Below are 17,827 nucleotides of genomic sequence, written 5' to 3'. Positions count from 1 at the left end.
ATATGTCTTAGTAAGCTTGTCACTGTTTTTTATGTAAGGGATGTATCTCCGAAAGTAAACTTTTTGTTTTTAAGAAAACCTGTCAAGGACAGAAGAGAAAGCAAAAGTACTTCATTTGCAGTGAGGAGTGTACCTCACATCAAGATGCACTTTTAGAATTCATTCTAGTAGCTAGCAGTATCACACTAGAATGTGTGATAGAATGACTTTTAATCTTTCATTGTTTCTATTTTCACTCCTTAGATGGGGAAAAAACAAAACTAGTAAATGAAAATTCCTGCTTTGTTTCCACTGGGAGATTTCATACTGTCTACTGCAGTATCTATTTAGAACAACAAAAAAAGTTGTCCTGAGAGTTACTAAAGCAATACAAAATATTATTTTTTGAGAAAAGAAAATATTTTTGATTGGTTGTTACTATTGAAAAAAGTTACTAAAGTACTCCAGCTGCAAAAAAAAAGTCACAACAGGAGAATCTTTTGCATTTGTACTCTTCTTAGCTTCCCTTTATGTTTCTAATCATTTATAAAGTCTTACAGTCTGAAACGTACTACAAAGAGCAATGTTTGCACCCATATGACTATGCATATCAAATGGATTAGAATTAAGTGAGACTACAACAGCTTCTGTTTAAACTGAAGAAGTAAAAGAAATTAAGTAGAAAAGGAATGTAGAACAAGTGGTTTTATCATAGTTACTACTGCTTCACTCTTCACATAGAGCCAGCAACTTTGTTATACACAGGGCTTTGTTATCCAAACTTTCCTTACACCTGGTGTTGATACAGGAATTCAGATTTTATTGCTAACCAGTGTAGAAGGGTTAAAGACTTTGTAGCTCGGTGACTAGTCTCCTTCTTCCACTGCTTTGGGAATAAACAAACCAAAAAAGATCAAGAAAGAAAAAAAGAATTGAAAAGAAATTAAGAAGGGAAGGGAATAGATACTTAAGAAAGGTTATTAATTAGTGGCAACTTACTAAACACCCTTCTGTAATTAATTCAAAAGTTCTGATCACACAGACACATAGAGCTAAGTGTACACCAAACCACCTCCAAGCTATGTGGGTCACAAGCAGCCCCATGGTAAGGACTGGAATTCCCCTCATTCTCCATTTGACATGTATTGCTGCTCCAGTGTCAGGTGAGCTCCTGCGACTCCTGATCACTCACTGACACACATAGAAGGAAAAACACCCCATGAGGCCTCACCCATGTCAAGAGTGTCCCTGTCTGCCAGCCCCTGTGAACAACCCTTGACTTGGTGTAAGTACCCTAAAGGAGATACCCTATTTCCAGCCTGGAGGGAGTTTGCAATATCATTGGCCACGTCTCTCAATGTCAAAAAATGTCCACATGCAACCTTCTTCCCACCTCCCTCTATCTTTTGCCGTTTCTTCATTTTCTCTTGTTTTCAAGCTGACTTCTGCTTCAGAAGGCTTGTTCCCTGGCTGCTACTCAGGCCAGCTTTCCCTCTGACACAATAAGTGGAGCAAACCTTAAGACAATTTGGAGTACTTCACTCAACGATGCACTCACATTCCTCTTTTTCAGCTGTTGCTGTCCATGGAATTTTGCATGTGGTCACCTTTCCAAATCATTATTTAGGGGAAGACAGATTTGTGAAGTTAAAAACTAGATATTACTGTCAATTCCTTGCTGTATTATTATGTGGAAGAAAATCCCCCACCTCTTTATTTCTACATTTAACTATTGACATTTCTTCTGTTGCACTAGGCTAGTGAGAAGAACTTCCATGTTCTACCAAACCCCCAACCTAAGGATTTTCAGATCACAGAATGCTCTTCAAATCACACTTAACTGTAAAATAGAAAATTCTCTTAACTACACGTAAAACAATTTACATAAGAGGCACTGAGTATGACGTCCTATCTCAGAAAAAAAAAAAAAAAAACCTGCATTCCTGTTTGTTCAGGATTTTAAAGTGGCACATGGAGACACTGTTCTGAACTCTCTACAGTGATCACAGAAAAAAAAAACCTCTCTTAGTATTGTGTATTTCTGGACAAAGAAGTACTCCTTGCTTAAATTTCTTAAAGCAGCTTTGAGCAAATATTTTGGTCTGGTATTCAGAGCATGAAAGAAAACATGTCCTCGTCAGGGAAAGACAGATTTATGAATTCAGTTTGTGTCATGTGGGGCTGACACTTTGCCATGATGATTAGTTTTTAAATTAAGAAAATTTGTCTTTGCATGAGAATAAGCAGAGAACTGTGGAAATGAAAAAAAAAATCTTCATTTGTCTAATGTCAGATATTCGTTGACTGTGATTTTACTGTCACCTTTAAGCATGTTTGGAAAGAATTCAAAATCACAAAGATCAACCAACTTTAGCTTGATGCTGCTTGAGGAGCTAAAATGTGTTTAGGCTCTGAATATTAATTACCAGGCTGCTGTAAAGGTTACAACAGTCACTTGCACCTAGGGAGGTCATAGTTCTGATTGAATAAAGGCTTAATCATAGTGTGTTACAGAACACTGCAGTGAGCTGCAGCAACAAAACCAGCAAGTGGGTTGTTCTTCTTTGGTAGTAAAAAAAAAAGATAATAAAAGGTGTGTGAAAAAGAGAAAACCACATCTGTTAAAAAAAGTTGAGGTAATTATAGATTAATAGTTTGTTTAGTTATTTTCCCCATTGGTCTAGAAGAGAAAAAAGTTGTTACTGCTCTTTGACTACAGTGCTTGCCTTTATTAGAGACTTTTTAATAAGAAAATCATATCAGATGTTACTTGGCAATAATGCTATGATTTATATTACTGCAACTGAAACAACTCTGTACTGGGAAACAAGTATTCATTAGACACTTGCTGATATTAAATGTCTATTAATAATTACTAATTAAATATGAGGAATAATCTTTTGTGTGAGACATACGTTCCATTCAGTCATGCCTAACTTTGCATACAGAAATGTATGCCACCATAACAACAGGCCATGTATCATTCCATATTTAGAGTTTAGTCCTTAGAGCTTGCTTTTAAACCTTGAGGCTGGATTTTGCACCTCATTGTAGGAATTTTACCAATAAAAATCATTATGACAAAAGTCTGACGTATTAATGCCCAACACGTAATTTCTTCTTTTTCTCTTCTCTTTCCTTCTCTTCTGTGTCTTCCATACTGTAAATCTCTTTCACCTTGTGAATTTTAATTCTTCCTAGCACAGAAAAAATAACTACAGCCAGTGCAAAGTGATCTATTTCCTTTGCCAAAGCACATGAAATGTACTACAAGGCCTTTTTTTTTTCACCCCTAGAGAGCCCAAGCTTCCCTGCAGTCCTTCATAAGAACGTGAAATTCTTGTAACATCAAGCTAAGGTGGCTCAAAATTTCAGACTCTTATCTCAAACTGCTCCAGGACTGCAGATCTTCTGAGTCCTGGGGCCCTATTCTGGCAAATTTGTCTGAACTGATAATTAGCTGGGAGACACCAGAAAGGTGATTTCCTTGTTCTATCTTGATAAGCAGCTCTCAGTGGTGCCTGAATCTGCCATGTCCATCTGAAAACTTCCATATGTTGTTAAGATATTTCTAATAAACTTTTGACTTCCATTTGTCTGACAGAAAAGGTCTGTGGAAGTTAAAAAGAGGAGGGTACATAGCTCTATGTGGTAGTTTGGACGTAGCACAAGGTCGTCACTGTGAATGATAGGCAGTGCAGATAACTGCCATATTTTACCTTAGTCAGTTTGTTTCAGAAAAACAAGATTAATCTCAGTTATAGTCTTTCAGTTGTTTCATTCCGTGTTGCAAGACAAGCACCAAATGCGTCATGCTTTGTTTCTAAAATCTGATAAACATAGTACAGGAACAAAAAATAACAGCACAGCTTTCCCTGCAATTTCCAAGGAAAGAGACAAAACCTGATTTGTTCGGATGAAATTTCCCTTAACAACAGCTGAACTGCTGAGGATTTACCTGCTGTCTTCCTAGTAAATATCCCCTGTGAAATTGAAGTGTGGTTTATTTCCTAGGCTTTTTCCTGTTCCTTTTACTATTTTCTTGATCTTTATTTTTCTGAGTGTGTCTATCCATATCACATGGACAATAATTTAACAAGCTATGTAATTCAGGACAATTTTTGTCCATGGGAGGAAGCTTTTAAATTAATGTATTAGGGAGCCTTGTTCTCAGTGGAAGACTAGGTATCTCAGTTTTTGTACTTTACTCACATACAGTTATCAAGTTATTCAGTCTACATTGCATTGACATAGAATTGTTTTAGAGGAAATAATGATTTTTCACAAACATAACCTCTGCAGTAGGCAAAAAAACCTCCAGAACTAAACAGCATAGAGAATGAGTTCTGCTGCCTGCACAGAAGACGTTTAACTAGGACCATGACCTTTAAAAAAAAAAAAAAAAAAAAAAGGAAAGATGGAAATATGTGTTGTGAATATGTGGATACCCTGTAGCTAACTATGTACCCTGTGAACTAAAATTATCTTTTTTTTGCCTTATAGGTTTTTTAAGTACTGGAGACCAAGCTGCAAAAGGCAATTATGGATTGCTTGACCAAATCCAAGCTTTACGTTGGATTGAAGAAAACATTGGATCGTTTGGAGGGGACCCAAAAAGAGTTACTATTTTTGGATCTGGGGCAGGAGCTTCCTGTGTCAGTCTCCTGACACTCTCTCACTATTCAGAAGGTAATAATCTTATGGAAAAAAAAAAAAACACTTCTTAAAAAAAAGCCCTCACAGTGTGATGTAATGACAGTGGCCATGTCAGGTAGGCTGAATTAGAATATGAGCGCTATAATTCTTGTGAAATACCTACTAGCTAGTATTCTGGATTTCTGGCAGTCAGTGTAAATACTTTTATATGAAAAATTAAATACTATCATAGCAGAAATTTCATGCAACAAATGCCATACCCAGTACTCTTTTTTAGCTTTGCCAACAATCTCTACGGGGCCTTGTATCAAAGAATTTGCCCTAATTAAAAAAGACAATGACCTTTTATGTAGAAGCAAACTCTTGTCTGCACTTCCAATATGTATTTAGATTTCCTTAATTAACATAATCTTATTAAAAAATTATTTAATTCCCTACAAGTACTGTGTAATCCCACACAGAGTTCTTGAGATTTGGTTAAGTGTTGGAGCTGTGGGATTTCTACCTTCAACAGCTCTCCCTCTAAAAAAACACCCCAAGAACATATAGCACCAGTATTGAACCATAAATATTCCTAGTAATAAGACCAAATCTACAAAGAATGCATAAAAGAAAACAAGACAAAAATACCTGTTGTATTTATAAGTCTGTGCTCCTTTCTATCACATTAAAAGAGAAATCTAAGAAAGAGAAGGCAGGCAGAAGGCTAAGCTATATCAAGCAGATGCAGCAGGGCAACTGGTAAACACAACCAATTCGGATATACATTGAGATTTTTCAGTCAATTGATACAAATGGGTTCATAGAATTGTTTAAACTAGAAAATACCATTAAGATCAAGCCCAACCACTGAACAAGCTTCAGTGAATAACTGTTGAGTAATGACCATGCCAAAATCAAGCAGATGGAAGCATGGAAATCTTAACTAATTGCATCACTGAAATTCTCCAGCGTTTACAGTAAGTAATTATCACAAAGGTATATCGACCACAGACATTTTCTCCTATACGTGCTTCAAAGTCTTTAAGTGTTTTTGTATCTCTTGCTGGCATTGTTATTTCAAGAGCTTGAGAGTAGAAACCATGTGCAGAAAAGGCCCAGAGATTTTAGTTTAAGTATATATAATAGGCCATTTTAGTGATCTTACCAGGAAAAACTAAATTGAGCAGACTCCCTGGTAAGCTCAGTGGCTTTTCAATGCTGTGACACAAAGAAGCTCTTCAGATTGGGTCTTTCATCTGTCTTTATATTGGTATATATAAAGCAATCAGAAAGAGCTGTTGAATCTCATCTTGTTCTCCTCTGAAAAATGTGAATATATTTTAGTTCAACATATAGGCAGTGCTAACACACACACACATGAAGTGCTAATAGTTTTAATAAAAGAAAGATGGTAAAGAAAAAATCATGTCAGAGTAGAAGACTCAAGCCTATTAATTTTAGAAGAGCAGATTTTTTTCAAATTATATGATACATGGCTTCTGTGAAGAAAATGAGGTCTGTAATATTAATTTCACCTTTAAACTACTGAAGACCACATTTATGAAAGTCATTTACATGGTAAAGAACATCTGATTGCTTGTAGCTGCCTCTCCTTTAAAGAATTTTTTACAGGTCTGCCACTGTGGTAAAGCCAGGGAATTTCCATTAAAGATGCAAGAAAACTGCAGTACAAGCATGAGTTTTATTCTTGAAACAGTAACCTGAAATCTTCATGCTTTGTGTGTGTGAACATCAAGAACAAGAAGCCTTTTAGAGATACTATAAAAAAAGGAACAGTGAGTAGAATATATGGAAATTGAATTGAAATGTAGGTATATACATCCTTTAGTTATTGTATAATTGATGTTTTCTTTGCTCAGCAAAATCTACTTTTTTTTTTTTTTTTTAATTGTCATATATAATTATGCTTGTATTTCAACAATTTACACCTGCAGGTTTGTTCCAAAAGGCAATCATACAGAGTGGAACAGCCCTGTCCAGCTGGGCGGTGAACTATCAGCCTGCCAAGTACACTCGGATACTGGCAGATAAAGTGGGCTGCGACATGCTGGATACCACTGATTTGGTTGAATGTCTTCGTAATAAGAACTACAAAGAACTCATTCAACAGACCATCACTCCAGCCACCTACCACATTGCCTTTGGGCCTGTGATAGATGGAGATGTTATTCCAGATGACCCACAGATTCTCATGGAGCAAGGGGAATTCCTTAACTATGATATAATGCTGGGTGTGAATCAAGGGGAAGGTTTAAAATTTGTGGATGGCATTGTGGACAATGAAGATGGTGTTTCCCCCAATGACTTTGACTTTTCCGTCTCGAATTTTGTGGACAATCTATACGGTTATCCAGAAGGGAAAGATACACTGCGAGAGACCATTAAATTCATGTACACTGATTGGGCAGACAAAGAAAACCCTGAAACGAGACGGAAGACCCTCGTTGCTCTTTTTACAGACCACCAGTGGGTTGCACCAGCTGTTGCTACTGCTGACCTGCATGCCCAGTATGGATCTCCGACATATTTCTATGCATTTTACCACCATTGCCAAAGTGAAATGAAACCCAGCTGGGCTGATTCAGCTCATGGTGACGAAGTCCCTTATGTGTTTGGGATTCCTATGATTGGCCCCACAGAACTGTTTAACTGCAACTTCTCCAAGAATGATGTCATGCTCAGTGCAGTAGTTATGACATATTGGACTAACTTTGCCAAAACCGGGTAAGTTTGACCCCCAGTATCTATTTCAGTTGGTAACATACTTCTAGTCAGTATCCCATTGCAGTAGATTCAAACCCGGATCTTGCAGTAGTATTGTAGCACTATTTGCATAAGACAGGAGGTAACTGAGGTTTATTCATATTTAACAGATTTTTAATTAGTGTGTTCCCTGAAACTGTTTTCTTTCAGCAGCTCAGTGAGAATAATAATGCAGTGTATTTTTGATTCAATACACCGCATTTGTATTGATACACAAATCAATATAAATTTGTTATATTGATAACAAATGACTATTGATTGTTATATTGATAACAATGACTATTGTTTGTCTTTACAAAGTGTAAAGACAAAGAATGTCTCATAGAGAAAAGGCAGCTAACTAAGATATTGAAAAATCAGAGGGAACATGTCTGCTACTTGAAGAAAGGACTGTTAGGCAGATAGCATTAATCTACTGCAAGAGAAAAGAAGTTGTTTTTTTTTTTAAGCGACCTTCACAGGAATGGGAACTCAGGGAGGAATTTCAACAGAAAGGCAGACAGTGGAAAGATTTTTTTCCTCTGAGGGCTATAACAGCAATAATAAGTACTTGACTGGAATGAAAAAGAGACTCAGATATAAATTTTGCTTTGAGAAGGTTACAAATGTAAATTAATTCTATTTATGAAACAAAATAAAGGCATCCTTTTTTTTTTCTGAAATGGAGTTGTAAACATCAGTGAAAGAATCCTCAAAGCAGCTTAATCTGTGAGTGCTATTAAGAATTTCTGTCTCCTTCCTACAGCATTGCTTTAAAGACTATTGCAGTGTTTTACTTGAAGAGCAAGGGCTTTTTTGTTAACCTTGAGTCTTTGGTACAGAATTAAAACAAAGATACTTGTGGCACAAAGGGGCTGTAAATCTTTCCAATGAATGCTTAATGGCAGGATTGGGCTCTGGAAACTGCAGCTTCACTGCACTGCAGTGAATGGTGTGCAGCTATATAAGAAAAATTCAGAGATGCCTAGTGTGAAACAGTCAGAGGCTTCAGCAGATCTTGCAGCCTTTAATGAATTCAAATGACGTTCAAGGGAGAGCGATTTTGCAGTCTTAACGAGAACCTCAAGCATGAATTGAGTAAAAAACAATCAAATGCTTCAGGTCAATTAGCTAGGCAAAAAGAAAGCTTTTGTTGCACTATATTTTTGTCAAACTGGTACTTTAGCGTGCAGAAATCCCACAGTACTGCAACAATAGTGAATGAACTGTGGAATATTTAGATGTATTTGGCAACATGAAATCATCAGTACTGAGATGGGCAAACTTCAGGATGAAAGTTCAGTTTATGGACAGAGAATGGGGCATGCTGTCTTGTATTGTACAGATGATTGTACTGTCAATCTGTATTTTTGTAGATGACATGATATATATACATAAAGGACTTCAGGTCCTCACAAATATACATCATTGGAATTATTATGGAGATGCAATATCTCCACAGTCTCATTATTATTTACAATTTCTTTATGACTATTCCCTATAGAATAGAAAGTCATTCTGAAGCAATTTCTTGAGGCTGACAGGAGCTTCTCACAGTCCCAGCTGCCACCATTACTTCATAGTTGCAAGCACTTGCCAGCTGTTGCTACTTCAAAGCTAATTTCAGCAGGCTGTATATATTATCTCTCAGTTCTTTGCTTATGAACTCGTTGTCACACTACAACTAAAGGCAGAACAGGTGCTTTGGGAAAGCCTTTAGTCATTTCTGAAAATTTTCTGAGCAGGAGTAGGGTTTATCTTTTATTACAAACTTTCTCTTTTATAGATGGTGTGAAAGACACATTGTTAAAAATGACCTCTGGCTGTAAAATTTCAGTTTACACAAGGAAGGGAAAAGAGAAACACAAGATGCATTACCTTCCTGGTTTTTTCTTTTCTTTGTTTATGTTAATTGTTCTGAATAGTAGAAGAGAATATTTGGAGGAAAATAGTATTTTAAGATTACATTTACTCTGCACCTCTGACACCTCCAATGGAAAAGGGAAGATTGTAGCACTTCAACCTAGAGCAAAAGAGGATGTATCTGGAGTGACCGTTCTCTTCTCTACCCTCCCACACACAATCTGAAATCCACTCAAATCCTCCAACTTTCAGAAAGATTGCTATGGTTCAAGACTACATTGTTGGGGACTTTGTTATGAGTGTTCTTCCATCTTTTTTTAAACTGATTGTTTCCCATCCTTATTCTAAGAGAAATCATTTTGGTTTGTTTTTTTTTTTTTTTTTCATCCATGGCAGCACATAGGAAAAAATCTGTTAAATGAAAGATTTTGTTATTCCATGTTTCCCTGTAGATGAGCCTTTAACACTAAAACTGCAGATTTATTTCATTAATTATAATGTCTCTGAAACTTTTCCAATCTTGATGACTCTCCTCCAGAGGCTGCAGCCAGGTACTTACTGCATAATTATGGCTCAGGTGGTGCAGAGTTCTGATGGGCTGTGCTAATCTTTTAACTGACATACTACCCACAGCTGAAAACACACATTGTTTAATGATCCTACTGCCAATGCTGAGTTTGGAGGGCAGCTCAATCTTGCATAATCCCTAGATGTCAAAAGCACAGCACAAAGCAGTGCTTTTATTGTGTTTTATTTGAAGTCTGTTATTGCAGCTAGCAAAAAGAGGGTGACAATTAAAATGTTTACTGGCAAATGGGTCGTCCTTGAAAGGAATACCTGAAAGCTACATTTTGTTAATCCTCCATTTTCTACCTTGCTATGATTTTTTTTCCTTTTTTTTCATTGTCCTGGTAGCTAGTACAGTGCCATGTTTTGGATTTAGTTTGAGAATAATGTTGGTAGCACACTTATGTTTTTAGTTGTTGCTAAGTGCTATACTGCATTAAGGATTTTTTGGTTTCCTGTGCTCTTCTAGTGAGGGGGTGCACAAGAAGCTGGAAGGGAGCATGGTCAGCACAGATGACCTGAGCTCTCCAAAGGGGTATTCCCTACCATAAAATGTTGTGCTCAGTATATAGCCTGGGGGGAATTGGCTGGGGTGGCTAGATCAGTGCTCAGGCATCAATCAGCAGATGGTGAGCAATTGCATTGTTCATATCTTCTCCTTTTCCTGGGTTTTATTTCTCTTTCTTTATATTACTTGTTCATTATTTAATAATTTTCATTACAATTATTGCATATTATTATTCTGATATTTTAATTTATTTTAGTTATTAAACTGTTCTGATCTCACCCCACAAGCTTTACTTTTTTTTCCTGATTGTCCTCCCTGTCCCACTGAGGGTGAAGTAGTGAGCAAGCCGCTGCATGGTGCTTTAGTTGCTGGCTGGAGTTAAACCATGATATGCATTAACAGTTGTTTTGGCCTGTTCAAACTGTGTTTCTAACTTGCTTTAGAAATAGGAAAGCAATTTGTTACAGAGTATAGGTGTGAGAAACCGAATTTGGGGTGCAAAAATGATACAAATATACAGCTTTTGATTCCACTATGCGCAAAATCATATGCTAGAGCTTCATCAAGAGGTGCACTTAAAGCTTCAGTCTGCTGGCAGCAGTACTATCCTAACTGCAGTGGTAGTTACATATGCTCAAATGTTCCCTTAGTTAGGGCCATGTTACATCCATTACAGATTTATCAGCAGGGGGAGAGTGAACAGCACAAAGGGATGCGTGCCAGTCCTTCTCTCCTCACTCTCGTGAGGAAGGATTTGAAATTTCAGAGTAGATGAAATCATGCTCTCCTTAGAATCATCTATTTGATTTCTAAAAATTACCCTCTTTTGAGGAGTTACAATACTCTGTTTTGGCTCCCTTTCATCCCGCTCTTCTAGTGGTAAGAAAGATAAAGACCTGTAAGTCAGATAAATATTCCTGAATTATTTTACTACCATTGATTAAGATATGCAAAAATTAACATTAAGGATGTCTGTGTTTTTTATTGTTTGACTTTCTAGTGTCCACAACTAAACTGAGGAACTGAGGAAAGGACACAAAGGAAAATGCTTATGTACCAGTGCTGCTTCAAGCAGCAATGGCTGTACCATTAATAATATAGTGACATCATGGAAAATCAAGGGAAGCGTGAAGAAATGTGACAGGATAAGAGGCAGTGGATATGAATGGAAACGCAGGAGGTTCCATGTAAAAATAAAGAGAAAATTACTCGCTTTGAGGGTGTCAGAACATTGCAGCAGGCTGCCCAGAGAGGTTGTGGAGTCTGTCTCTTGGGGCATTCACAACCCACTTGGATGTATTCCTTTGTGATTTGGCTTAGGTGATCCTGCTCTAGCAGAGAGATTGGACTAGGTGATCTTCAGAGGTCCTTTTCAACCACTACCATTTTGTTATTCTGTGATTCTGTTATTCTGTGAAATGCATATGGAAAAATCCATATGGAGAAAAGAGGACTGCTGGAAGAAAATAAATGATCAAGATGTCTTTCACTGTCCTGTGGACACTCAGTATATGTCTGTTGGGACAGTTTTGCTCTCCAGTAAAGTTAGAGAATGACACAAAATATTAGTATACTTTAAGTGCATTAACATAACAGTTCTATTGCTCTAAGTGATATTGCTGTTTAAGTAGTAGTTAAAAAATAAATTTCAACATGTTATATGGAACTCAGAATAAAAGAAAATTTCTACAAATTCTCCATCATTCTTCTCATGACAATATCACCAGATGTGAAATATTCAGTTTCCTGATTTGCTCTCCAGGTCAACTACTAATTCACCTTGTGAAAAGGAATGTGTTTTGCTCTTCAGTCATCATCCATTGCAGACACCTTTACTTTATATCACCTGAGGAAAAAAAAAATCAATGTTCTGGAAATACTTGAACATGTATATCTCATGTAGGCTCAGGAGATATGAATTAAATTACAGTAAACAGCAACATGTTAAATTGAGCAATTGGTAGTGAAAGTGAGGAAAAGAAATGATACGTGGAATCAGGTGATTCTGTACATTAATAAAAAATACCTTAGATAAGATAAGAAAGGTCATTATATGGTCTTCTATAATATGGAAGACAAGTTCAAGCATTTCATGCTGTGGGCATTTTGATTTGTAAAGGTGGTGAAAAGAAATAATCAGCAAAATGAACAGCAATGATTTCTGTTCTAGTAATAGGATGAAGAAAAAAAAAGCTTCCCTGCCAACTAGTACGATTGGGAAACAAGTCGTCTAGTCCCCATAAGAAATACTACTGTAAGAACAAAACTGAAAATCTATTACTCAGATTTTATTTTCATAACAATGATAAAAGAGACTTTTAAAGAAATGTTTCCTAGCAGACTTTTGTTCTATAGTTACACCCTTGAGCTTCAAAAATGTCCAGGAACACAAAAGTTATGTGAGAGAAAAAAAAAAGGTAAAAGGAAATTTGAGGTAACATCAAAAATTTTGTCAAACAACAGATTTGATAGGACATGTACATCTGTACTAGAGAATTGTTCATTACAGGGTAAACTGCTCAACTACCCAAGAAAAAGACATTTCATAAGTTGTAACCTTATGATTGTGCAGATTTTTTCCCAAGAAGGAATAAAGACAATAAAAACTCTTTAATTTATATCCACTGAGTATTTTCAGTAAATTAGAATTAGTCTCTAAAACCAAGACTTGGTTATTCCATTTTCTTATGGGGAAAAAAAAAATGTTTAGATACGTAAGCTCCAAATTCGGAAAGAATATTGTCACCATTTATTCAGTTAATAAATGATCAACTCTAGAGTTGATGCCAAAGGCAGAGTTCTGTTACCCGCATCAAAATATGACTTGCCTGTAGGGCTGGCTGAATTTTTTCTGTTCCTTGTTTCAATGGACATCTTCATGCCCACATAGAGCAACAAAAGGAAATCCTGAAATACAAGACTACCCTCTTGCAATGTGTTTGGAGAAGGTGACAGCATAAGTGGCTATCCTAAGAGGTACTGTTAAAAAGGAGAGATGGAGGCAGAGAGTAGGAGAGAGTCAAAGGGAGGTTGATTTTTACTTGTTTTGTAGGCTGTTTGCAGAGGAAGGGAAGGCTAAATTAAAAAATGTTTAATTGTTAAAATCATCATCCGGTGTTATTTTTATGAGGATATTAAAAAATAAAAATAAAATAATTTAAAAAAAAAGAAGTGAATGTCCAGCTTGGCTCACTGAAATCAATGTTCAGTTGCTTCGTGGCCTGTACTGAGCATCAAGTGCAACTTGTTTACGTGACCTAACATAACTTGTGTGTTTTCTGTAGGACCCATCTCAGAGTTGCTTGTGCTGTGAATCAGAACAGCAAATGGAGAGAACACAAGATGGATTTTGTGCTGTAACTCCTGCAGGGTTTTTAATTTCTGACAAGAAAAACACTTTGTGTTTTGCTAATCTTTCTGATTTTTAATTTGCTCTAGAATTTATGTGTTGAACCAGAAAGTACTATAGTAGTACACTGAATTGAACCAATATCTTCCCCTCTGGATTTGGCAAATCTTTCACTCCATTCTTTAAGACCAAAATAAATACTTTTTGAATGTATGTTTGAATACCTTAAAGCAGAAGAGTGTATCTGCTACTGTGCTGCTTGGAAGTGGATATTACTCCTCCTGCTAGGATAAACGTTTACTAAGCAATTAACTTTTTGCTCAGACCATTTGGCTATTACGATATAAAATTAAAAACAGATAGGTAGATAGATAAAATTAAATAGCCACAATTCTGGAATCCCTAGTTTATATCTTACTGAGATGGGAAAGATTAGATACAGTACAATATTAAAAAATCAAACAAATAACAACCCCCAAACACAAAAACCACCTAAAACACCAAGCATAAGTAAACCAAAGTACCAAAATTATAGAAAAAAAAGAATTTTCCTTTCACTCAAAAAAAAAAAAAAGTAAGATAAATTTGTTCAGGTAAACAGATGAATACAGGAGTTGTAAAATTGTAAAGTCAGATTACCACTCTGGTTTGAGAAGTAAGGAGAAGCTCTTTATAAACAGAAAAGGAATGCTAAACTAAGTAATCATGCTCATGACCTTTTGAAAATGAAAAAAGGGGGGGAAAAAAAAAGATGCTTTAAGAGCTGCAGCAGTGGGTTTTGATATTCCCGTAACATACATCAGTATATTGGAAGAAAAGGAAAATACTAGAATCAATTTCACAGGAAATAAACTAATGCATATGGGAATTGAAAGGAGAATGGAAAGTTCTCAGTCTAATGCTCAGAAAATGAATCATGTATTCTCACTGTAACATGTCACAAACTCCCAGAAAATACTCTTTACTGCAAAACAAGATTCATACTCATGCACAACAGAATATTAAAGTTAGCAGTTTTGGATGCCTGTGTTTTTTTCATTCCAAGAGGAAATATTATTTATCTGAAATTTAGCAAAACTATAAGGATACATAAACAGTAACCATAAAAGTTCTTTTGCCATTGATTTGTTGTTTTTTTTTTTTTTTCTGGACCTATAGCAAGAAAATTTAAAAAATGACAAAACTATTTCAATTAAATATTTGAGTTACCTTTCTTTTTAATTCTCTCTGAATACTGTACTTCCCTACTAATACTACTTAACTACTATAAAACTTGTTGATATCAGCTAATATATTTCTCATTGCTACAAATTGTGGCAGAATTTAGGCTCCCTCTCCTACAGCCATTAAATGTAAATATTTAGTAGCAATGAGCACACAGAATTTTCAAATAATAAGCTGCTAATGCTTGAAAGATTTGTGACATACAAACACTTCAAAGGCTTTTCCCCAAAGTAGGTATTTGAATGAGTCACATAGAGTAGTAGGGGACAGAAGGGATCTCTGGGTATTATCAACATCCCTCCTAAAGCAGGTTCTCCTAGATCAGGTTGCACCTGAACACATCCAGGGAGGTTTTGAAAGTCTCCAGAGAAGCAAACTCCAAAATCTCTCTGGGCAGCCAGTGCTCCAGCACCCTCAAAGTAAAGAAGCTTTTCCTTATGTTCAAGTGGAAATTCCTATGTTCTAGTTTGTGCCCATTGTCTCTTGTGCTACCGCTAGGCATCACTGGAAATAGATTGGCCTCATCCTCTTGACATTCATTCTTTAGATGTATGTAATTATTTATAAGACCACTTCTCAGTCTTCTCTTTTCCAGGCTAAATAAGCCCAGATCTCAGCCTCTTCTTGTAAGAGAGATACTCCAGACCTCTCATCATATATGTAATCCTCAGTTGGACTCTCTCCAGTAGTTACCCATCTCCCTTGAAATGGGGAGAACAGTACTGGACACAATACTCCAAATATGACTTCACCGGAGCAGAGCAGAGGAGAAGGAGAACCTCCCTCAATCTGCTGATCACACTCTTAATGCACCCCAGGATACCATTGGCCTCTTGGTGACAAGAATACACTGCAAGTTCACGGTTAACTTGTCTGCCAGGACTTCCAGGTCCTTTGCAGAGCTACTTTCCAGCAGCTCAACCCCAAACCTGTACTGGTGCTTTCAGGTATTCCTCCCCAGGTGCAGGACTCTACACTTGCCCTTACTGAACTTCATTAGGTTCCTCTTACCCAGCTCTCCAGCCTGTCCAGGTCTTGCTGAATTGCACCACAGCCTTCTGGCATGTTAGCCAGTCCTACAAGTTTTACATTAATCAGCAAATGAAGGGAGACTAATATCTCAGTAAAGGAACACATAGAGAAATATGTCCCATTTAAGTAATATGCATGGTTTGTATAAGTTCTTATGGTCACGTGGACATCCAACATTGCCATAGATATAAGGTGTCCTTATTACTACCAAGAGCAGTGGAAACAGTGGTACCTTAAATGAGAAAGTTAATGTCAAACCTTGGGAGAAGTGGAACCTACAGCTTTACTGAGGGTAAAAGTAGTTAATACCTCTCTAAGTTTTGGAGACTGTTACCGAATCACAGAACACTGCACGAGGTTTTGAGAGCTGAAACACAAGCCTTTCTCTGTTTTAATGTAAAAATACATAATGTACTGTACAGAAAGTAACTGTGTTTATTTATTAACATCTGTTATTAAGGAATTTTAGGTTTTGGTTTTCAGGTTATGTTAATGATTGGATAAGCCATTAACTAAAGGATGAAGGGCTGGTTTTAATGGGTTTTGGTTTAGTTTTTGTTTTTTTCTTTGATGGGGGTTGGTTTTTGTTGTTGTTGTTTTCTTTTAATACTGCTTTTTTTTTTCTTTTTTCTTTTTTTTTTTCAGAGATCCAAATCAGCCTGTCCCACAGGACACAAAGTTCATCCACACGAAACCCAACCGCTTTGAAGAAGTGGCCTGGTCCAAATACAATCCCAAAGACCAGCTATATCTGCATATTGGCCTAAAACCTCGAGTTCGTGATCACTACCGAGCAACAAAAGTTGCTTTCTGGTTGGAGCTTGTACCACATCTGCACAATCTGAATGAAATATTTCAGTATGTTTCCACAACAACTAAAGTCCCCCCTCCTGACATGACCTCATTTCCTTATGTGACACGACGTTCTCCTGGTAAATTGTGGCCAGCAACCAAACGCCCAGCAATGACACCTGCCAACAATCCCAAGCATTCAAAAGACACCCATAAAACAGCTCCAGAGGATACAACAGTTCTGATAGAAAACAAGAGAGATTACTCCACAGAGTTGAGCGTCACCATTGCTGTGGGGGCATCCTTGCTGTTCCTTAATATTTTAGCATTTGCTGCATTATATTACAAGAAGGACAAACGGCGTCACGAGACTCACAGGCGCCCTAGCCCCCAGAGGAACACAACCAATGATATTGCACACATACAAAATGAAGAGATTATGTCCTTGCAGATGAAACAGCTAGAACATGACCATGAGTGTGAATCACTGCAGGCCCATGACACACTGAGACTCACCTGTCCACCTGACTACACACTTACTTTGAGAAGGTCCCCAGATGACATCCCACTAATGACACCCAACACCATAACAATGATTCCAAATACATTAACAGGAATGCAGCCTTTGCATACTTTCAACACCTTCAGTGGAGGCCAAAACAGTACAAATTTGCCCCATGGACATTCAACCACTAGGGTATAGCTCAGCCCTATTCCCTGTACCCTCACAAGCCACTTGGAAGAAAGAAAAAAAAAACAACAACAAACAAACAAAACAAAAAAAAAAGAAAAAAGAATAAAGAAAAAAGAAAAACAAAAAAAAAAGAAGAGGAAAAAGTTATAATACCATCCATTGAACGCCTTGTCAAAATCTAAAGTAAAAACAACTAAAAGTGAAGGACAGTCATTATTTTCTTACTGATCCTTCCCACAGTAACTCTCTGATGTTAAAGATCAACTACAAACCCTATGAAATGTGAAAAGTGTACATTGCTGTTATGATACTGCTTTAAGATCTCAGCCACTTTGATTCAAAGTTGAGGCCAGAAGAAGTCATTTAAAATGGTGTTTTGAGTGTTACAAGTAAAGCAGAGTCTTCTGGAACACAGAGC

At 36.8% G+C, this 17,827-nt stretch overlaps 1 protein-coding gene across 3 annotated transcripts in view; it reads left to right on the top strand.

The window, feature by feature from the left end:
* Positions 1–17,418, top strand: part of NLGN4X (neuroligin 4 X-linked) — a 112,908-nt gene extending 95,490 nt beyond the window's left edge. For all 3 annotated transcript variants that reach the window (XM_054399285.1, XM_054399275.1, XM_054399293.1), the window contains 3 exons: positions 4,483–4,668; positions 6,573–7,362; positions 16,569–17,418. In XM_054399285.1, the coding sequence (XP_054255260.1) occupies positions 4,483–4,668; positions 6,573–7,362; positions 16,569–17,418 (1,826 nt within the window). The remainder of the gene's footprint in view (positions 1–4,482; positions 4,669–6,572; positions 7,363–16,568) is intronic.
* Positions 17,419–17,827: the final 409 nt, after the last annotated feature.

This window comes from Indicator indicator, chromosome 1, assembly GCF_027791375.1.
Source record: "Indicator indicator isolate 239-I01 chromosome 1, UM_Iind_1.1, whole genome shotgun sequence".
Lineage (NCBI taxonomy): Eukaryota > Metazoa > Chordata > Aves > Piciformes > Indicatoridae > Indicator > Indicator indicator.
Note: the sequence above shows the minus strand (reverse complement) of the source record. Positions and strands in the feature narration are given on the sequence as shown.